This window comes from Ursus americanus, chromosome 31, assembly GCF_024610735.1.
Source record: "Ursus americanus isolate L20-20 chromosome 31, mUrsAme1.1.p, whole genome shotgun sequence".
Lineage (NCBI taxonomy): Eukaryota > Metazoa > Chordata > Mammalia > Carnivora > Ursidae > Ursus > Ursus americanus.
This window is the reverse complement of record NC_142157.1, coordinates 30149780-30173122: the sequence shown is the minus strand read 5'-3', so window position 1 is coordinate 30173122 and position 23343 is coordinate 30149780. Positions and strand designations below refer to the sequence as shown.

Below are 23343 nucleotides of genomic sequence, written 5' to 3'. Positions count from 1 at the left end.
CACCTTAGATGCTCCACCTTTAAAGTAGGGATGTGGTGACACTTATTGAAAACAGCAGAACACTAATAGTTAATATTCATTGACTAATTAGTATATGCTAAACACCATGTAAATACTACCTGTGAGTTTAATTTCTTACCACAACTCTATAAGGTAGATACCGTAGTTGTTATCACTTTAAGATGAGAAACTGAGGCTTGGAGAAATTAATAAGGTTGCCCACGAGCACACGCCTCAGAAGTGATTTAGGACCCATGATTGCAACCCAGGCCATCAGATGCCATCATTGATGTTTCTTAGCCACTACACTTGCCTACATTAAATTAAAAATGGATTAATTGAAATAACGTATGCAAGGCACCTTGGCTTAGCGGTGCATCATCGGGAAGAAAAATCATTTTTCTAGTAGTGGTACTAATCCACCATGTAGTGACTTACGCACAATTTGTGTCCCCTTTATGTGCGATAATATGCACTGGTCAAGGTTAGGAGTCTGATCTTTTGCTCTTTAAAATAGAAGCAAACTGACTTTTTGGGGACATCATATTAAGTGCAATTATGCTGAGCAGTCGCAAACGTGACAGGACGGCTTCAGCAGCGAGAAGCCAGCAGTACCGTTCAGAGTGGTTACAAGTTCCCGTTTGTGCTTATTGCAGTCAGTGTGTGTACCACGTGACTTAATTTATCAATAGAAGGCTTTTGAAGTTTAGATGAATGTTACAGGACTACTTTAATTCACATTGACTCTTGGTATTTGAAGTGTTTTTTGGAAGGAGGATTGCTGTGAAAAAAATAAGAAAATGTCTCATTATTTGTTAGTGGAATTGAACAGTTGTCCATATAACCCAACATAGGACATAAACCAAAATCCACCTGTTGTCAGATTTGGAGATATATTTTTATGCTCTTGAGTACAATCTGAGAAGGCATGGTAGAGTGTCATCCAAAAAAATGACAGTGTCACAACCTGCGGGTACATAGGCCGAGTGCTGGCCCAGGAAGATCATGGGCTTTGGCAGTCAGACTGACTTGGATCTCGTTCGAGCTCTACCACTTACTAGTTACTCACCAACCTCTTCATACCTCTCTGAGCCACTACTCCCTCCCCTCTGTCTCCTTCTTCCCATTCAGTACTGGAAAGAGACAGCGTCATCATAAAGTATGGGTTACCTCTGCTCAAAAACAATGGTCTCATACCTTCCCCAGCAATATTTTGGCTTATAGAGGCCTTCTCTTCTACCCTCTCGTGGAAGACTGTAAGTGAAGACCAGTTGGTATCATTTAAGATGACTCTCCAGAATTTCCTTACAACTAACCAGTTATATGGATGATCGACCCACATGTCATTGAGATTTGCTTGTAATGAAAAGGTCGTAAATTCTAGAAAGGATTCCCCCAATTTTGATCCTATTGATTGATGAATGTTACTTTGAGCCAACATCAGCTATTGGAGGAACTAACCCAGGTAGTAAAGGATACTAGCAGCTGCTGCTTAGTGCATACGGCGCCAGACCACCCAGCTCGGAGGGTTTGGTCCTGTTGCTGCTGTTTGAGTAGAAAAACACCACAGAAAGGTCAAGTAGCTTGCTGTAGCTGGTGGGTGGAGGAACTGGGACTTGGCCCCAGGTGTGTCTGAGCGAAGCCTGTGTCCTTTGTCACCCAGAAGGGCCTTCTCAGCCAGTCACTGCAAAGCTGATGAGGGAATAAACACGGTTTCACGCTCGGGAGTAAGGTGGACATCATGATTTTAGGAAACTGTAGTCCCTGAAGAGACCTTAGAGAGCTCCTCTTCAACCCCATATTTCAAAGAAGGGGCAAGGGGGGTCATCTGCACTTAATGACTTCAGTTATCAGAACAATTAAAATGTTTGACGTTTCTTTAATCTATCCCCAAATCCCTTAGCATTTGCCCTCAAATAATCTTTTATTGAATTTAAACAGTTTTTTCTTTAGAGAATGACAGATAGTTGTACTGGTTTGTGCCTTTAACAAAAGGTTGTCATTGTTTTCCCTTCTGTTTGGAGTAATTTCCAGTCTTTTCTCATCAGCTCTCATAATTAACTAGTGAAATAAAGAGTTTTCAGTCAATACAATAGCTCAAGAGAAAGGGGGAGATATTCTCTTACTGTTCCAAGAGGAAACCAGTAACTTAACATTTACACAAGTGTGTTTGAATTTATAGATATTTACCAGAGGCCATCTCCAAGTCTCCATGTGAACAAATTTGAGCGCCTAGTGAAAGCCTGCGTTCTGTTTCACTTGCCCTTGCTGGATTCCACTTGTCATACTTGACCACACCGTAGAACCTCTTCTGACTGTCCTTTTAATGTCTTAAACAGTTTATCAGTATTTAGACTATGTTTCTAAATTGAATTAATGTAAAGACCTTAATTGCAAAGAAAGACAACAAGGTGCTCACTGGTCATCATAATTCTGCATCCAAAATGTTAGCTTATTGAAATTAGCTCTTCGTCAGTACTATTTCTGGGATATTTTGCTGACCCTTTAGCATAGATGGGAATCTGAACTAGCATTCGCGGAACTTGCTGCCACCCTATCTAGCACACATTTTTTTTTTTAAATGAAAGAAGTTTAATGTTAAAAAAATAGAAAATAAAAACTTGGCCAGATTATATTGACAAAGCTGCCCATTACCTTTGCAGAAAGTCCCTGTCAGAAGATAAACTTTAAAGCTGGAATGCATGAAAGAGTTCCAAGATAGAATTTAAATTTAAACTGATTCTTTATAGATAAGCTTTTTAAAAATCCACCTCTTTGCTTCAAGTCAGGATTTTAAAAATAAATTTCCCCTTTAAATCTCTTGAGCGATTTTCATTTTTTGCAAGGCCGCACTGCTGGTGTCCTGGAAAAATGGAGAGTTAGAGCTTTATCAGTTGGTGCCCTGAGGTATGTGGCAAAGAAGCTAAATCCTTGAAGATTAGCAAAAAAAATGCAGCACATGGCAATAAGGGGCTTATATGACTACTAGTATTAGTTCAGGTGAAAGCAGTATTGCTTATACATAAAACTGGACAAATCCACTGACAATGTATTTTTAGTTAGCTACAAAGGAGTCTTCTATTACTGGACTTTGCTCTTTGGTGGATTGGGAAGCTTAGTAATCCACTGTAAATGCTCTGCGCGCCCCAATTCTCAGCTCACTCTCAAGTGCAGTGCTTTTATTTTAACCCTTAGAAGCTCATGTTGTCCCCAGAGTTTGGCTTCATGCCATTAAAAGATGGCCTTAGTCTTATGGGTGAAGTAATTCAAATAATTGTCATTTATTTAGTTTCTTGATTTCTGGGAAGAACACACGAGAAATCATTTTGTGAATGCAGGACATGTCTTTGTTTTTATTTTGGTAGGCATTTGGATAAAGTTAATGTAAATGGAAGTCTGATAAGAAATTTTAGTTTAGAGACGGTGTTTTCTGTATCTGTATTCTTAGCATCCTCATTCATCTTTTTTTTGGTACTTGCTTGAGTGTTATCTTTAGGTTAAATCCTATTTAGCTTCTTTAAGAATGAAATTAAGGTTTTAAGTATTTGTAGGGAAGGTTACTGTATGTCCTGGTTTGCCTAGGACAGTCCCAGTTTACACACTTTTGTGGTGTAATTAATAGCTCCCTCTTTCACTCCCAAAGGTGTCTCTGGATGATGTGGTCACCCTGAATTTACCCTAAGATAAAATTTGAAGCTGAGGTAACGGGTCCTGAATCATTCATTAATTCCACAAGTTTACAAAATGCCTTTAGTCTTCAGGGCACATATATACCATTTTTAATTGGACTTACAAAATGTATCTCTATTTTTGTTTGCTTATTTTTTTTACATATCGTATCATTTAACTTTTTAAAATAGTAGGACATAAATAAACCATGTCTTGATTCTTTTATCCTGACAAGTTACTCAAGGTGGCATCAAAAACCCAGCCAGTTTAGTTGAATGGAGGTGAGGCCAAAGTCAATCACTATTTCCATATGAATTAGTTAGCCTTACATTGAGAAAAAGTATTTTACAGCCGACACTAGGGGCACGTGGGTGGCTCAGTCGGTTAATCCGACTCTTGATTTTGGCTCAGGTCATAATCTTAGGGTCGTGAGATTGAGCCCCACGTCGAGCTCTGAACTGGGCATGGAGCCTACTTAAGATTCTCTCTCTCCCCTCCCTCACGTCCCCTGGCCCCTCTCTCTGCCTCTCTAAAAAACAAGAGCAACAACAAGCAGTTCTAGCCATCTCACAAATCTATGTCATTTATCATAAAAGACATTTACAGAGAAAGTGAATAGCCAGCTCCATGTAAGACCCCAGCATTACCAGAACAAAGGACTCAGCGGCATGGTAGAGGTGAGGGTGAATTTAGTGTCAGGAAACCTACAAGTAGATCATTTACTTACTGACTTTTTCACTGTGGGCAAACCACTTAATCCTTCTGGTCCCCAATACTTGGGGATGATAATACCTTCCGCACCCAACTTACAGAGTTCAAAGAGCAAATTGGATCATGTATATTGAACACACTTTGTGCTGTGCAAGTGTGAGTTATGATGATTGTGTAGTGTGGTAATAGAAACGGACCTAACAGCATTATTATTAATATTATTTGTATTTATATTATAATAGTCCCTATTATGAGAAGCATAATGATAGTAAAGATCTTTTTCAAGGTAGAGCAGCTTTATTTTTAAATAAAGGTTATTTAAGAAAAGGTTAAGTGCTTAAATAATAGTATTGCAGGCTGAAGGATGTGGAATATTACTCATCGTTTATGACCGTATGGTGCTAAAGTTTTTTAGAATTAAAAAAACATGGGGACTTTATATAATTTTCCATTCTCTGAAACAAAATAACTGAATCCAATCCTAGTTTTGCTGTTTGTGTGACCTTAGAACAGAAAAAGGAAAAGAAAAAATGATTGCTTCATATATGATCAGTTTCCCTATAAAACAGAAACCCTAATGCCTACCTCACATGTTTGTTAAAAAACCTATATGAGAACATCTGAAAAATATCCAGCCACGATGCCTGGCAGGTAGTAAGTGGTTTAAAATGTTTGTTTGTTTTGGATATATTTGTCTGTTCTTCCATAGATAATTCAGAAAGGTGAGAAAAATAGAGAAATCTTAATAGTCTACAAAATAGACCAAGCCATTGGTTTTCAGATTTGGTTAGATCTAGAACTCTGTTAAAAAAGGAATGGGGGGAAGTGGGTGCAAGCCCTAGCTAGTTGTCCATGGGTCTTGCTCTGACCCCACCCCAGTGGCTCTTGCTCCCCTAGGGCCTTAAGGAGAACCACTGGACATACTGTCCAAAGAACTGGGCAAATGAAAGAGACGTGTGCCAAAAGTGAGACCGTTTAAAGGAGTAGTTTTTTGTGGGGAAGTTAATAAGTTAAAGTTTAGATGTAGTGAGATGAAACACAGGATATTGAGTTCAAAATGTTCAGTAGGCAATATTCTGTTATGGTCTTAGATTCAATCAGTGCTAGTCTAGAGACAAAGATTTCGAAGACATGACATATTGTAAAACCTACGGCTGAAACCATGAACATGGATGAGCTCACTGAAGAAAGTGTCGAGGGACAAGGGGAGGGGGCCCAGTAAGGTCAGGCAAAGGCAGAGGACCTGGTAGAGGAGAAGGAAGGAGTGTGGTAAGACGCCCAGTGGAAAGCATACCAGGACATCAGGGAACGACTGGTGTCTGAGGAGAGTGGTTTTAGTGGCCTCCTTGGGAGAGAAAGTAGATTGGAGTGAGCTGAGGAATGAGTAAGTAAAGAAGGAGACAAAAATGTGAAACTGAAAAATATAAGAGGTTGTCAGCGAGAGGCTGAAGGGCAGGCAGGTTTTTTTAAGATCGTTGAGCACATTTAAAAGCTAGCAGAAAATTGTGGAACTGTAAAGTTGAAGATGCCTACGTGAGGAGGAAGTTTCCTCAAGAGACCAGAGGAGGAGGACTCTAGTATAGTTGCCGATGCAGAGAAGTCTGTAGGGGCTGAAGTTCTCCTGCCTGGTGGCCTCAGTGTTTGCTCCTGTGGAGCTTGAGGGGCAAAGGAGGAAAGGAAATCACGGAGACAGGTCTGGAAGGAGGTAAGGGTTTGAAATCATTGCTTCAGATAACTTCTTTCACTGCGCCTTGTGCACTTAAGATATGTCAGCCCGTATGATAGGCACTGCGAAGCAGCAGTGAGCAAAACCGATATGGTCTCTGCCCTTACCTAGCCGAGCGGGTAATCCAATAAACCGCATTGAAGGCGTAGAAGGCGTAGGTGGAATTGGAGTCTGATGGTGGACGTTTATGTGATTTTGAAATTTTTCTTTGGAATGACTTGGTGCCCGTGAGGATGATTTTAGATTGGTCCTGGACAGATGGTGAAATAACCAAGGGGCAGGGAGTTGAGCATGCTTGAGTTGTTAACTCAGTATTTTAGTGCCTCCTACATACCAGGCACCACTGTTCAGGAGGATGGTCGAAACCACAGATCTTGATGTGATGATGGATTTTAAAAAAAACAAAACAAAAAACTCAAGGGGGATAGTTCAAAACATATGAAAAAATAGTAAATTTGATCGATGTGCAATATAGAAATTAGACAATATAATAGATTGAGCATTGTATTATACGAATATTCATTTCCCTCCAGAACTACCACACTGTCCTATTAGGATTTAATTCTTGGGCTTAAAATGTGTAAGTCAGTGTTTGCAACTAGTCGTCACAGGGAGTAGCAGGGTACTGTTGGCAGGTGGCAGGACCCCAAGACCAGGGACGTTGAACATCTCCCACTGCCTGCACCGTTCCGTTCAACAAAGAACCATCCCACCAGAAAAGCCCCTCAGACACTTGTGGGAAAACTGAAATAGATGATAATGTGAGCTACAGAGCTTTTGTTCAGTTTGTTCATTCAAAGCATTATACCGTAGGATCTTTACACCAAGATGTGTGAAGGACCCTTTTAAAATCATGCTTGATTTGTGTATTCCCTTTCTGACCATTGACTCAAATATTTGGGAAGATCTTCAGACTATTCAGCAGCTATCGCCTTCACTACAAATCCTAAAAACCACTATTTTTTTCTTTTACAGTATTTCAGATCTGCTGACCACTAGCCAAAAAAAAAAAAAACCCAGCAGTTTAATGCTGCCATTATGCTTGGTGTTACCGTTTTCTTGTATGATAATGCAAACTTAGGATGGGTTTCATGTTTCTCACGTTCCATAAACGGATACATTTTATCTTACAGATGCAGATATCACTGCATTTTTTTCTATTTACGTGAGGTTTGACAATTACTTAAATGTTCACCAGACTGGGTGAGTTTTTGTTTAAAAATTCTAACAATAAAAATCCAAGAAATTAACCAAAGCTAAGAAAATGCAAAAATAATTCCCACCACTTACATGAAATAATTCAAGTTTGTAGAATTTCTCATGAAGCCAGAGAGCCTGCAGTTGTTGAGAAACAAAAACAAAATAACCCCGACTGTCCTCGACTGTCCTCGAAGCTAACATTTTAGTAGCATTTGAGGCTTAAACTGGCTTATCAGGTTTGTGGAGATGAGGAAGTAGACGAAGAGGTGGGAGGGATTTTGTTGAAAATGCATTTAACTCTAATGTAATAACTTCAACAGATAAAAGTGGAGCCAGTTGTTCCAGCCCCAAGTCCGGTTATCCCCCGATTGACTCTCAGAGTTGGTGCTGGCCAAGACAAGATGTAAGTAGAAACGTTTTCAACTAGAGTGAAATAAATTGAACTTAACCTTCTCTGCTCTTTCCTAATGGGTTTAGAGCTCTAACCTTTTCCAGGTACGAACACGGAGAGTCAAGCTTTACTTTGGGAATTCTTCATTTTCAAATTGGATCAGTTTCTTTCTCAAAGGAAGTGCTTTTTGCTTTGTTTGACGTACAGGATCCCTTCTTTCTTGTTCTCTTTCTCTTTTTTAAAGACATGACAGTGTGTCTGCGTAATTGTTAAGGTCCTGGTTATCTGAAAAGGAAGAGACTATGTATTGAGTGGACTGACTGCCATATTCCGCCCAGGTGGAGGTAATGTTATACCTTCTCGAGTATGGATTCTCTACCCACCACGACAAAAAATGGAGATTCTCATAGTTTTACTCTGTACCTGAAAACAAAGGTACTGCCCAAGGCTTGGTGAAATAGTGTATGATAGGAAAAACCGAAGTCTTAATTATCATCTCGTGTGTTTGTTTGCTTATTTGTTAAGAAAAGATTGGAAATATGAACCCCATGTTCACTGTTCATCTTAATTTTCACAGAGTCATCCTATCAGCCCACCCTTCTTTAAAGTAAATTAGTTGACTTTGTTTCTTTTATTCATTTTTGGGATACGGATTAAGGCCTACAATAAATACTCTTAACGTTATTTTAATAAGGTGATTAAACCTTGATTTCTTTTTGTAAATTATGTTAAAAGATCGTTCTTCTTGTTGTAAAAATCGTGCTATTTATCATTTAAATGAATTCCACAAGTTAAAAGTCCTAGTTTACAATCTTATTTTTCCAGTAAGCCTGAAAATGGATTCGTTTACGTTGCAAACAATCAAATATTGTGTAGGAAATGGGCTTACAGAGCACTGAATTTTCATTCAGTTTTTAGCCATAATAATGAAAGTAAGAGCCATGCACTTACATAGTGGGTAGACAACAGAAAATATGCTTTGTGTTCTCAGTGGTTCATTCCATCTTAAAAGTTTGTATTTTGTGCTGTTGCTTGTGCGAATTCCAAACGTAACACAACATCCATCATTAGGATGAATGATGTTGTAGAGGCAAACATGGTCTTCCAGGAAAATGTATGTTCTTTTGAAGATTGAAAGAAGAAGAAGAAAATCCAGATGGTTCTTCCTTTTCTCACCTAAATTATCCACATAATTTCCACATTACTCTTTTCGGTTCTATCAGTAGAAACCTAGACAGTGGGTGGTGGTGTTACTGACAAGCTTAGACAGTGGTAATAAAAATACTGTAGATTTAGCTCTTCTTTAACCAGATACCGGTTTACCCTATGCCCTCTATTTTACCTACAAAAAATGTGAATAATGTCCTCCTCTGTCAACCAGTAGGAGGCTGATTAGCAGGGCGACCCAACCAGAGTAGCTATTGATACTATCTTTTTGGAAATTCTGTACTTGGGCTCGTTCCTCTAAGCGAAAGATATTCTTACTTATCATTCAACAAATACTTTTCTCTTACTAGTTCACATTTATTACTGTTTTCTCAGTAACTCGCGATAACTTAATCTTTACGTCCACAAAAGAGTTTGGCTTGCTCATTCCCTTCAGAGAAATAAGGTCTGTGAAAAGGCTTTGATAATAATATTCCTCTCATCCACCCTTCAGCATCTTTCGTTCATTCTCTTGACTATTTTTCTCCTCTCAATAAATTACTCATGCACCTGAGATACTGGGAAATGTGAAAAATAGATCCTGTTATTCTGAAACAGATTGTCCAGTATTGGGGAAATTATAATACTCAGACATTATAGACAAATTGCCCATGAGAGTATAACATTATATAATATGCGAACTTTCAAATATTTAGGTAAATAACCATGTTATATGAATCATTAATCACTTGGCCAAAGTCAGACACAAGGAAATACTTACAATGAACAAAGGAATAAATTAAGCGAAATAGATTACTTTTTAAATTAAGAGAGAAAAAGAGAACTGAGTCACATAGTAATAGGATTTTGTGTAAAATATATCTTAATCAGTGAAGAACTTTTTAAAAAAAATCTAAATCATGGATCAGCACACTATGGCCCATGAACCAAAATCTATCCCACTGCCAGTTTTTGTATGGCTCGCAAGCCAAGAATGGTTGAAAAAAATTACAAAAAGAATATTTTGTGACACATGTAAATTTATATGAAATTAAAAGTAATCTTTTATTGTTGTAGCGTAAGGATACATGGCTTATTCCATGGCAGTAATAATGGAAAAGAGGAGGCAGACTCACATAAATGTGCCTTTACTTAGTTTGTACACAGTTGGGGCTACAGTACTCTTTTGAAGTGACATTAATGAGCAGAGTGGGATTCAGGAAGGGGGTCTGCATAGTCCAGACGAAGGGTTGGTTTATTGCTGAAGAACAGGCGGAGGATAGTCTTTTGAAATTATGGGAAAAAGGAAAAAGCTTTACAGGGTTCAAATTATACCCTCTGGTTGGAAGATCTTTAAGACAATATTTAGTTTCTAAATTTTCCTAAATAAAGAAGGTCTTCTGCCCTTGATCCAGGAAAATACTTTGAGGTTAGACTATTTCCTCGGTTCTCTGATGTTCCTTGTAGCGAGACTGAGGCACCTTGTTTTTGCCTTCATTTAACATGCATGGAGTCTGTATTCTAAAGGGTCTGTGGGAAGTCCAGTGCCTCCACCAGATAAGCGTTAGGATACAAGATAACTCTGCGAGGACCTCAGATCCCTTTGACTTGTCCCCCAGTAATGGGTCTCCAGAGTTGCCCTTAGTAACCCTGAAATTATCATCTCTGCACCTATAAAGTTCGTGAGTAGTACGAGTGGGAAGCACATTGAAGTAAATTGCAAATCCCTCAGCCTGGCCTACCCTCAGGTGGGTCTCAGCTTGCCCAGGAACGGCCGCCTGCACCTGTGTTGATGAGGGTCGCGAACTCGCACTTGTACTTGGGGACAAGGGTTAGAATGTCCACCAGCACGAGACGGGCAAGGGCAACATAGTGTGGCCATGCTATTTGTCATTCCAGTCTTACTATGGACTGAGTTAGTTTATGTGACGCAGATTAGGAAGAGTGAGCTGACTTACGGCATCCATTTATCTCTTCATGTCCATGCAGAAAATAGGGCAAAGTAATGTGACAGGAGTATGTTGGGGGCTGGGACTGTTTGACCAGACCGGCAGGAAGGACAGGACAGAACAGGGCCCACAGCTCTTCTAAGTTTAAATGTGTGTGGTTTGATTTTTCAAGCTCAAAATTCTGTTAATGAAACTTCTCATTAAAAGGAAAGATAATTTTAAATATTGGTAAAGTCTTAAAAATCAATCAATAAATATCAGTAGTGTATGAAGAAAAAAATTAAATGTATATAAAGATTGGGGTGAATAATAGTGGCAGGTTGGGGGTTAGGCATTCCCCCCTTGCATTTCTCAGATGCCTCTTCCTTGCTGCCCTCTGCCAGCGCTGGGGAGGAAGGCTCTGTCTTCTTCTCCATCCAGTGCTTCGCTCTTCCCCTTGAGTGGAGCCCTTCCCCGGTGAATCTCCCACCGTCTGTCAGCTCTGTTACTCTGGCTGGTCAATGGGGGTTACTGTGTCGGAGAAACTGTGCACTGGTCCGTCTGCCCTCAGGACGCTGTGCCCTTATGCGGTGAGCGCACCAGAGAAGGGATAATTACTTGAGCTCCCCCCCCAACATCCAGTAATGGTTGGTCATTTTTTCCAATTACTCTTTAATAATATATTTGATCAAGTGACATGGAATCATTTATGATGCCTTTCAGAGAACAATATTATTATCAATGATAATTCTAAATTTTCTTTTGACAGATTACAATAGATTGTCCTTTTATAGATGTAACCCCTTTTCCAAACTATGCAAATTATACTGAGATAGTTTTCAGTGACCACTTTGCTGCTGGCAGTTACGGTTTTCTTTCTGCCAGTGTTTTGGTTTCCACTGTCAATACAGCCCTGAGTATTAGCAGATTCCTCATGATTCTGGAAACTTTCATTAATCAGACCTCTCATAGCAGAGGTGCTGAAAATTGGTTGCTTTCCTTTTTGTGTAAGTCAGTTTTTTGTTGCAGTTTATGGAACTTAGTTATTTCTGGGAGGGGCCTTTTAAGAGTTGGAATTTCTAAATCATATGTACTATGAAAATGGGAGCTAAAAGTTTGCTCATTAATCTTGAAAAACATGAAGGGTTTAATCTTTAAAAAGAAAATAGTCATAGATATTTGTTGTCTTTTTATGATCCAAACTTTCCTGAATAACGCTTTTTGACAGTACAGCGAGAAGTAGAGAATAATCATGAGCAATTACAAGAATAATCACTTAAAATATTTTTAAAGAAAATAAGCATTTTACATTTTAAAACGTAGCCAGGTTTAGCTGAAAGACATTTAACGGGGTGAAATGTGTGTCGTGGTTTTTATTGGTAAGTTCTTTAGAGAAATAATAGCAACTGATTTTTATCCTACTTTCTGCATTTCCCTATTTATGTGAAACATTGTTTATTCATATATAATTTTTTCCCAGTCTAAACAAATTTACAGTAGCTTAAAGAGGGAACAATGAAGTTATTAGAAAAAAGGCATAGGAAACTAATACCAAGAAAAGGAAAAAGAAGCGAATGATTGCATGTCAGATAGGATTATGGCTTTCTAGCAAGAAGGGCAGACAGTGAAATACAATTTTGAAAAGGAAGGTAGCTCTGAGTTTCTCAGGAGAGACAAAGTTTTTCAGGTACCAAATTTAAAACTTTATTTCCATGCGGAACCAGCTGACCCCCCAGTGTCTTCTCTAGCAGTTTTTATGGCAGCTGCAAAGACAGGTTTTGTTTATTTCTTGTAGGGACCTTGAGTGCAAGGGTACAGCATAGTAACACACTCGGCGAAGACAACTCTGTGTCAAAAATCTTCTCACCTCTAGTAGAAACGCTGGTGTTTTCTTTTTGTATTAATCAAGACTCTTAGTTCCAAGTAACAAAAACCCAAATCAAACTAGCTGAAAGGGACAAAGTAAACAAGGTTTCTTTGACTTTCCGTAAGGCACTATCCAGGATTCAAAACGTATCATTAGGACTCTGCTCACTTTCTTTTACTCCGTCTTGCCATTGTATGGTGGCAAACGTGGTCCAAGTCACCCAAGGCTGGGATGGTTCCTAGTGCTCCGCACCCCTGGTGAAGCCCCCACCATCTCCTGGCACCTGATGGCAGTGGCCAGCCTGGTTCCCCAGCACCTGTGGATGTGGAGACACACTGTCAAAAGGGGCAATGGTAGTCCCAGAAGGAAAGGAGGACTCTTACTAGAATAAGGGACGAGGGGCAGGCAGAAACAACTGATAACGTTTTTCAGGAAAAGCAGTCATATTTCATATTTTAATAAAAGCATGCTGAGGAAGCCTAGCAAAGCTTGTTGGTTTAAAAAATCCTTTAGGGTGCCTGGGTGGCTCAATCAGTTAAGCGTCTGCCTTTGGCTCAGGTCATGATCTGAAGGTCCTGGGATCAAGCCCCACCTCGAACCCCACCTTGGGCTCCCTGCTCAGCCTGGAGTCTGCTCCTCCCCCCTCCTCACGCTCGCGAGCGTGCATGTGCACGCTTTCTCCCTGTTTCTCGCAAAAATAAATAAAATTTTAAAAAATAAAATAAAAAAGGATCCTTTAGAAGCAAAGCTCAGGAACATTTCAGAGCATCATCCTATCAGACTTAGAAAGGCCTTTTGCATTTCTATTTTTAATTTGTTTCCCTTCCAATAAAACTGCTTTTGATTAAAAAAAAAAAAGGTCGAAGCATGTTGATAATTTTGTTTTGCCCTGGTTAGCTTGCCATTGAGACTAAAACATTTCATAGGTATTTTGCCTATAATAGAAGCCAAATAACAGGAACAATGACCCCCCCCAACAAAATCCTAAGAATAACTATATTTTAAAAGATATGGCAAATGACTTATTTGTAATGCTAGTGACAGATGGCAACATTACAAATGAAGTTCCCTAGCAGCTAAACAGCTGGAACACAAGCTGTGGGCTGTATACATTATTCTCGCTACCTTATCAAACTTATAAATTCAACAGAGCCAAGCCCATATGTCTCAGCTGCAGTTCCGAGGGGAAGCAGGTAGTTAAAATCTTTCCCATTCAGGCCTTTGGCCCTTTTCTGACTTTCGCAGACAAGGAGTTCTTGGCCTCCATCTCTGACTCTCATTGTTATTGACCTAAACTTATGATGAAATCTCCAGGTTTAATTTCCTCCCCTGGCATGTTGTAGTTTGTTCATTAACACCAAACATGCAGTATGTGTAAGGAAAAAAAATAGCATGCTGTCCGGAAAACTGGCTTTAGGTTTGGGGAAATGCTTTTACTACACAGTAAAACAAGTGGAAAGATTATAATCAAAGCATTTCCATCTTACTTGTAAACAATTACAGCCGTTCTTACACGGATGCCACATTAGAAGACTTGGGGAGATTTACTGGATTCCATTCTAATGCAATTAGAGCTAATTTTGTTCTTTAAATGAATAAAAGGTCAGCTAGTAAATCTAGCTTATCTTGAGTCCAGACTTCAATAAATTGTTTTATTTAATTTGTTGTAAAAGATCTTATCCTTAATGGGTCTAGGTCTTATTAGTTCACTTAGGCTTTAAAATATTTATGACCACCTTTTTAGATATGATTTGAATGATAGTTGGAAAGTTTCTCTCTGCAGTGTTATCAAGGCCCAAGATCACTAATTGAGTGAATATAGGAAGGTACTTAAGATTTGTTATCTAGAAAAAGCTGATGTGAACTTCCAGAATTTAAATGTTCTTTAACCTGTGACAGGCAGAGATAATTTAGCTATATCATGGTAACCTTTTGGACACTATCGGACTATAATTTTCCCTACAAATCAAACGACTCACACTTCTAGTGTTTGAAAAGAATATTGCACCTGCTGATGGAAACATGGAGGCATTCTTACCATTACTGACAACAACATAGAAAATGTAAATTATTTGCATCCTATTATTTCCTGTCGTTTTACAGGGTATGATATAAAGACTCTAGAGGCATAGTGTAATGTTTCTTCTTCTCTGTCCCCCCTCTTGCCTTTGAGGTTTAGAAGATGGGCAACCACGTCACTGCAGGACTTCTGTGACTTAGAATCTTGCAGCTTTTTTTAAAAAACGCGGTTGCCGAGGTCTTAACGCACGGGTTGAAGGACGTGTCACTAGCTGACTGGCCATATGTAAACCTGCTCCCGGTTCCCCGGCTCCCTGCTAAATGCCAGAAAAGCTGCAACGACTTCCTCTTCTCGCTCTGACGGCTCCGATGTCCGTCCTTCTGATGCTTCATGCCTAAACGCACTGCGTTCTGGTTTCCGCCCTAGAAACTTCTCTGGAGCTTCTGCGGGCCTGAGCTGCATCCAGGGAACACGCTGCGGCCCTGCGACATTCGTGCTTTCTGCTGCGCTAGACGCCGCTCTTCCGCCCTCGCCCTTTCTGAAACTCTGTTCCTTTGTTTCTCTTGCTCCTTCACTTGACTGACTCTCTCATTCTCTGTCATTCCTTCTGTTTTTCTCGTGGACTTCCTTCTTCTTCTTGCCCGTGGCCCACTTTACTTTGTTCTTTCTCCCCAAGTCCTCCGGCTCACTCCTACGTTTCAGTTGTGTGGTGATGGTTTCCCGCTCAGGTTTCTCCCCAGGGATGCAGACCAGCCTTCCCAGTTACCTGACTGGGTGCACAGAGGCACCAAAAACATAGCATTTCCAAAATTGAACACACGGTGACCTCACCCAGCCTGGCTTTTTTTCCTGTCTTTGAATGTGTCGATGATGAGACCAGAGCCTCCATTTTCCAGGGTAGCTTGGAAGAAGGCAAAGGCTGTCTGACTTGTGGAATCGGGAGATTCTGTTTGCCTTAATACCAGCCTGTGTCTCTTGAAAACTAAGCTCTGAGGGTCTCCATAGCTCCAAAGGGTTGTTTTGAGCAAAACTTAGGGAAAGAGAGACTCTGTCCAAAGAAGCCTCCTCGATCTTCATTTGAGCTCTCAGCGTCTCGTAACTTCGGGCAGCATCTGCAAGTGCGGATCTCCTCCTTGGCTAGACGCAAGTGGCCAGAGGAAGGAAGGATGTCCGCATCCTCAGACACAGACATCCGTAACTGGCTCCAAGCAGAGACACCGTTAGCTAGGAAACAAAGAAGCCATGAGATGCTCAGAGAGGTGTTGCTTCCCAGAGAGATTAAGTCATTCTTTTCGAAGTTTTTCGTTTCTCAAGCACCCAGCACAGATCATCCTGCAGCTGAGTTCTGAGCTCCAGCATTCCCCGCCACACTCACAGAAGCGTGAAACCCAAGGAGGGGTGACACCTCTCTCCCTCCCTCACAGCCACCCCCACCCAACAGCCAGCCTGTCCCCAGTCCCTGCCCGTTCACCTACTAACATTTCTCAGTTCCTTACCCTCTCCTCCATTCCTGCTCCCACTCGGAACTCTTCTCCATACTTGCTTGCTCCAGACCATCTAGCTAGAACCCGTGAAAGCGTTTCGCAGCTTGCTTGGTCCGTGTAGCACTACCGAACTGCTCGCGGTTCCCCACACGGAGCCGGGCATTTGTCATCTTTCTCTTCTCAGGTTGTAGCACCTGCCTGGCAGTGCCTTGCACCTCCCTGCCTCTTCATCAGAGGCACATTCCTAGTCATCTTTTAAAATTGTCATCTGCTCTTGGAAGAGGCGGTCACAGCCCACCTCCCCATCCCTTACCCCTAGCTGGTCATCCCTCTTCCCAGAGCCCAGAATCCACTGTTTTCATCTGTGTTGGAGCACTCGGTATGCTTCGTGTATCTGTCTGTGGCTGTCTTCTCCCACAGACCAGGAGTTTCATGGACATTCACCTTTTTACCTCAACTACCAAAGAGGGGGAGACGTGGTAGACTGAAAATAAATTTATGGAGTCTTTTAGCTTTTCAGCCATGGAACTGATTTTTACTGTTTGAGCAAGTCTTTCTAGATTTGGAGCAGTATCCAAATAGAATTTAACTGAGCTACTTTTACAGAATTGCTTTCACGTTAGGAACAGCTATGTTTTTATCAAGTAAAACAAAAAACAAAACCCTTAAAATAAGAGAGCTAAAGGAGCCTACAGGAAGCTTGCTCTTTTATTTTACTTTTTCATTTGAGTATAGTTGATGAGGAAACTTACTCTAGCCCTATAGTAAGATTTAAAAAAAAGCAAAAAACACCCTGCATTTGGCGTGGAAGTGTTTTGCCAAAGATTGCTTTTCCTTCCCACCCATTGCTCTTATTTTACTTAATTTTAGAGGTAATTTGAATAATAAGATGCTAAAAAAATAAGTTGCTTAAAGGAATCAGAAGGTCTTACAGGTGGAGTGACTAAAATTTCCAAATTTGTTTTAATAATATGAAGTTGGTCCCTCTGTAGTCTATGTAAAAAGGAAATGTGGATCTTTTTAAGACTTGTATTATCTTTATAATAATAGGTGTACCACTCTTTACTCTGAATAGATAAAAAAGGACACCTGTCAATTTGAAAATGAAATTATTAGAGTAGCTTTTCTCCCAGGGCACACTGATTGTCCATCTGTGGCTCTCTGTGCCATATATAGTTAGGATTTTATAATAAACAAGGAGTAAATAAGAATATCTGGGAAACAAGTCATAAAACCCTGTTAGGATTTTAATAAACAAGCAGTAAATAAGAATATCTGGGAAACAAAAGTCATAAAACCTTGATCAGGATATAATAGGTCTTTAATAAATGTTAGTTATATGTTTCTTCCTTTTAACAAGCTGACTGGACATTTGTTTTAAAGAAAAATACTTTTCACAAAGATGTTATATGTAGTCTTTTGCATCCTTTGGGTAAAACCAGGTATAAAAAGCAAAAGGGCTTTTCTTTTCTCTTTTTTCCTTTTTTTTTTTTCAAGATTTTATTTATTTGAGAGAGAGAGACAGAGATAGCGAGAGAGAGCATGAGCAGGAGGCAGGGTGAGGTAAGGGAGAGGGAGAGGGAGAAGCAGACGCCCTGCGGAGCAGGGAGCCCAACGTGAGGCTCGATCCCAGGACCCTGAGATCATGACCTGAGCCGAAGGCAGATGATTAACCAATGGAGCCACCCAAGGCGCCCTTTTTTTTTTCTTAAGATTTTACAAAAGGGCTTGAACAAGTGCAACTAACTATGGAAGTACTTGACTTTGTGTCTTAAATCTTTTTTTTCTGATTATACAAATAATACATGGCTAGTATTTTTTGGGTTTTGGTTTTTTAAGATAAATTGTCTAGAAACGTCTAGCTCAGGATGTGAACCCTCCCCTAAACCCATCCTTCCAATAATACTCCTTGCTGGCTGTTTGCGGGGGGGAGGGGGCGGGGGGGGGAACAAGATAGGATCGTCTTACACATAGATTTTACAACTGGCCCCTCTTCAGCATAGCAGCGCATCATAGACTTTTCCCCAGGTCCGCACAACATGGTAGCTTATTTTACTGTGCTATCCTAACTCATTTATCTTTTCAGTTTCCAATTCTTGGACATTTCAGTTGTTCCAGATTTTGCTATAACAAACAGCATCCTCATACGTAGACCTTTTTGTGTTCAGATGTTGTGTGGTCCAAAAATATGAATATGAACAGTTTAAAGATTTTTAAGAAATCATTATGCCATATTGCCAGCCAGAAGTCCATACCAATTAAAGGTCCCACCACCAGAAACGAGAATGAAATGACTCTATGTAAGAAGGATTGGTTAAACCTGATGGTCCTGAGGTTCTGAGAGACTGCGGGGCAGCTATTGAGTTATTTTTTGCGTGTGACTAGCCTGACGTCTGTCCTTTCTTGACGAATCTGTCAGGCCAAGGTTTGTAACCTTTCTCCCGTTCCAGGCCGTTCTTGGTGTGACAGTACAGTAGGGAGAACTCTGAGGAGACCAGACTACCAAACTCTGAAGTAGTCTCTCAAACTCACAGCTAACTTCTGTAGTTAGGCTGCGAAGTATGTAGGAGCTGCGTGACCTTATCGTTTCTTCCTTTTTTTATTCTTTTTCTCTCCTTCCGTGAGAATGATCTTCCCTTTGAGTGCGACTCTGAAGTCGGTGGAATAATTCCAAAAGTCCTTTTCTGCCTCAGAGAAAATTTTAGAAACATTATCTCATTTCATTTCATTTTACTTCATTTACTTACTGCTTTAAACTCCCTTGCGGGGCGCCTGGGTAGCGCAGTCGTTAAGCGTCTGCCTTTGGCTCAGGGCGTGATCCCGGCGTTCCGGGATCGAGTCCCACATCAGGCTCCTCCCTGTGAGCCTGCTTCTTCCTCTCCCACTCCCCCTGCTTGTGTTCCCTCTCTCGCTGGCTGTCTCTCTGTCACATAAATAAGTAAAATCTTAAAAAAAATAAACTCCCTTGGACTTTTTTTTTAATGGGTCTTCTTATTCATAAAGATCCTTTAAACACTAAAGCAGCCAAAATGATTGCCCATTAAATATTTTATCAATGTTCAGTGTAACTCATTTATTTCTTTGGAGTGTGAGAAAACATCCTTTTATCTCATCTCCTGTTTTATAGTTTAACAATTGGACATGTTCATTTCCAAACAAATGGGTGAAATCCCTTCACGCTCATTTTTATTATCTTTATTATCAAAGATATAAGATATAAGAAAGATATAAGACATCTTTTCTCAAAGATATAAGAGCAAACAATCTAAGAGGAGAAGGGTTCTGCATATACTGGCGTATACATGCACAAGCCGGAGTGATAGGTGCGCACAGGAACTGTCAGGAGTAGGCTGCATAGCACAGTATGTAAGCGAATGAAAAAACACATATGCGTGTAACTGTTGGAATGGAAGTTTGGAATATATACATGTATGTAAATATATGCACGCGTATTTTTCATGTATATATATATACATTATATACAATGCATATTCACTTACTTTAGCCCACAAAGATGCCAATACATATATGTGTGTACATCTATAAATATTTCCCATGCTGTTTACAGAGGAAGATAAGAATTCATGGGAAACGTGATTTTTTTGGTGAAGACACAGCAGCTGTTATCAGATTTTAATATCTTCTAAAGTAGTGGTGTTGGATTTTCCAAGCATGACTGCAGTAATAACTGAATTTTATAACTCTCCAGTGAGATACAAATCTCAATCACAATCTTGTTCATTTTTCAAGTTCACTGAATATCATCTTACTGCTTTGAATGTTTTCAAATAACTGAGATGTTCTTATAATCCGGACATGAATGAATGAGTGAATGAATGAATGAATGAATGAATTTCTTTTATGGTTAACTTGCAACTTTAGCATATTTTCATATGCTAACGCATGTTTTTCTAAGTAATTAAGCATCCTCCTCAGAGAGGAGTATTAAGAGAAAGTCTCCCTGTGTTGAATGTTAGTTGCATTTGGCTTTGCTCTTCCTTACAAAGGCACCCTCTTACTTGCGGGAGAGAAGCAGAAGCCTTTCTGCAATGACAAAATCTTTTAGAAGTTCTGACTCCAGAAAATTTAGTTTTTGAAAAGAACCCTGACAGTGCCCTAGAGAACACCTTCATGGGTTTCCGTTTTTTAAAAATTGATCTGCATTCAACAAATATTAATGTTGATTATATACATAGTACAACTGTGTCGAAGGAGATAACACTTATGCAAGTGCTAAAATGGAATCAGATGTTGGTTCCCCTCCCAGGAACATAGATAGGAATAATCACAGTGGAAGGGAGAAAGTGTTAAAGGCTATAAGAGGTACATCTAAAATTCGATGGAAGTTCAAGGTGATTACTTGCAGCTGGGAAGAGTTAGAAAAGCCTTGGGGGAGAGGAGAATTTGAATAGAGCCCTAAAGGGTGAGTAAAATTTGGAGATGGAGAAATATGAAGAGGAAAAATACAAGCAAAGATGCGTTAAGGCAAATACCCAAAGCACATTTACCTTAAGAAATGTTAATTATTCTGTTGATACAGGAGTGCACACGTGCCGTGGCTTTTTTGTGGTTTATGAATCTAAATCATTCTGGATAAAATGCATATTACCAATATTTTTTTAAAGTTTTTTATTGTGAACATTTTCAAACATAACCAAATAAGCTCATAAACTTTCATGTACCCACCTCCTGATTGATCTAACAGTTATCAAAACGCTGCCACGCTTGCTTGATTGAATCCTTCTCTTTTTTCCTGCCCAAGTTACTTTACGTCCTTGTACTTTAACATGCAGCTCTAAAACAACGGTTATTTTCTTGTATACTCACAGTGCCATTACCACACATCAGGTATGTGAACATTTTCTTGCTACTTACTATCCAGCCCATATCCAGTTGTCTCCCTTTGTCTCAAAAATATATTTTGACAGTGGCTTTGTTTGAATCAGGATCCAAACCAGACTAAGTACCTTTGAATCTAGAGCTCTCACCCTCTGTCCTTTGCCACGCAGTTCACTCCTTGAAGAAACCAGGTCATTTGTCCAGTGAGAATGCCTCACTTTCTAGATTTCTCTGCTTACTCCCTTGTAGCGCCATTTACATTGCTATTCTATCCCTGTCACAGGCATTTAGCGCTAAAGACTTAACAGTTCTAAAGATTTGATCAGATTCAAGTTCAGCTCTTGTTTGAAGAGGATATTTTGCTGCTCTATTTCCAGCTGCCGTCAGCAGGCACATGTCTAGCTGTCATGACGCCACGAATGCTGGACCAGTCATTGCATTAGGAGTTGTGAAATGGTAGATTTTTTTTTAATTAAGTCATTCCTTTCACATTTATTAGCTGAAATCCTTCAATAAAGACAAATTTTTCTTCATCAACTAGGGCATTTCGGTTACCCTGAAGTATAGCTCATGTAAGAGGCAGGGTAAATGCTTAATTCTTTTTACTTGCCAAACTTTAGTCTTAAGGAGTTGGTGGAGTTCACGCCCTAGTTAATCTCCTGTGGTGATTGTTGAGTTTTGGTTTTAGAAAATACTCTCTCCCTCTCCTCCTCCCCCTCTTCCTCCCTTTCTCTTTCTCTCTCTCTCTCTCTCCCCCTTCTCCCCCCCCCCCCAGTTCTTTTTAATATCCAGATGGTCCCAGCTTCACTGATGGGTCTTTATGTCGTCTTCTGGGATTTATCACAACCCCATTCATCTTTGATAGCTTTCTCACTTTCTGGTATGAAATGAAACGTTCTCGGTTTATCTTCTAGATTTCCTGACCACAGACCTGAAATTAGTCGTTCCTTAAGCAACACTGACTGTTTCCTTTTTGTGGGGAATGGTTTTTAGGAATCACAGTCTGGGGCTAGAGGTACTCATTGCTATTGGGGATGTCCTTGATTCTCGGCCTTTACAATGGAGACAAATTTATAAATTTATACTGCTATTTCCAGTTAAGATTTAACGTTACTGTTATTTCCTTGAATTTATTTTCGCATCTTTTCTTTTACATTAGAAGTCTTGATCAGGCTCCTGCTTGTCTCTCCCTCTGCCTGCTACTCCCCCTGCTTGTGCTCTCTATCAAATAAATAAATAAAATCTTAAAAAAAAAAAAAAGACTTGATTGTTAACTTAACATAATTACATATTTGCTTTATTCTACAAGAACTATATGAAAAAGTAATGCCCTCTTAGTGATGAAACAACAGTACACTATTACTCCTACTAATAAGACTGCTGAATAAAGATTACATTTTTTTCATTCTATTTTTTCTTAAGATAAATCCTCAATGGATGTGTGACCAAAATGCCGTCCTTCTAAAGTCACCTGAATTTTTTTTTTCTGTGTGGTTGTATCAGCAGCATGGTACACATTGAGGTTCCTTTATTTCCATTTATTTTCAGCTTGTAGGCAATTTTATAAATTCAGTTTGCTGAATATGTGAAAAAGTGACTTGACCCCAAAGTTGAAGCTCTAGTAAGATCTATCCAGAGTGGTCCTGCGGTCATGTCTTTCCCTTTACCCTTCCTATTCCTTTCCCTGTAAATAGTGACCACTTTTGTTCCTGTTTTTAAAAATTATCCTTCTACTGTATCTTTTTGCAAAAATGAAAAAATATTCATTATTTATTATTTATCTGAATATTAATGCCCTTTTAGAATATTTTACAGATTTTGAGCATTCGACAATACAAGTATAATCATTTGGGTATCTCCTTTGGAACTGAAGATTCGACAATGGCTATATTTTCCTCTAATTACTTCATGCAATTTGTTTCATTTTTCAAATAGGTCATGCCTGAATTAAAAGATAAAATTTTTCCTACTTGATATGTTCTTGGGCTATGACAAGATAAAATATCCGTTTTATGAGATGATGTAAATATTCAAGAGGCAAGCCATGAGCTTGAGGAATTAAATCCATTTACAGTTGTGTTAATTATATGAATGCTAAAAGTTGAGCTGTGAGGATCAAGAAGAATAAGGAGTAATGATTGATTTGAAGAATCAACATAAAACCAATTCTCATAATTGTCTTTGGGTATTTGTTCCTTTTGATCAAATGTGAAATATGGAAATGACACTGTTACAATTTGGCATTTTAAGCATTGATACTCTAAAACATAATTTCCCCTAAATTCTGAATATTTATTTATATACCTAAATGAGATAAAGTAAATACTTGGTATATTTCTTACTTCCACATAACCAATGACCC

At 39.4% G+C, this 23343-nt stretch overlaps 1 protein-coding gene across 4 annotated transcripts in view; it reads left to right on the top strand.

Moving 5' to 3' along the window:
* TAF3 (TATA-box binding protein associated factor 3) overlaps positions 1 to 23343 on the top strand; it is a 173178-nt gene that overhangs the window by 131814 nt on the left and 18021 nt on the right. For all 4 annotated transcript variants that reach the window (XM_087857741.1, XM_087857740.1, XM_087857739.1 and 1 more), the window contains exon 4: positions 7627 to 7709. In XM_087857741.1, the coding sequence (XP_087713867.1) occupies positions 7627 to 7709 (83 nt within the window). The remainder of the gene's footprint in view (positions 1 to 7626; positions 7710 to 23343) is intronic.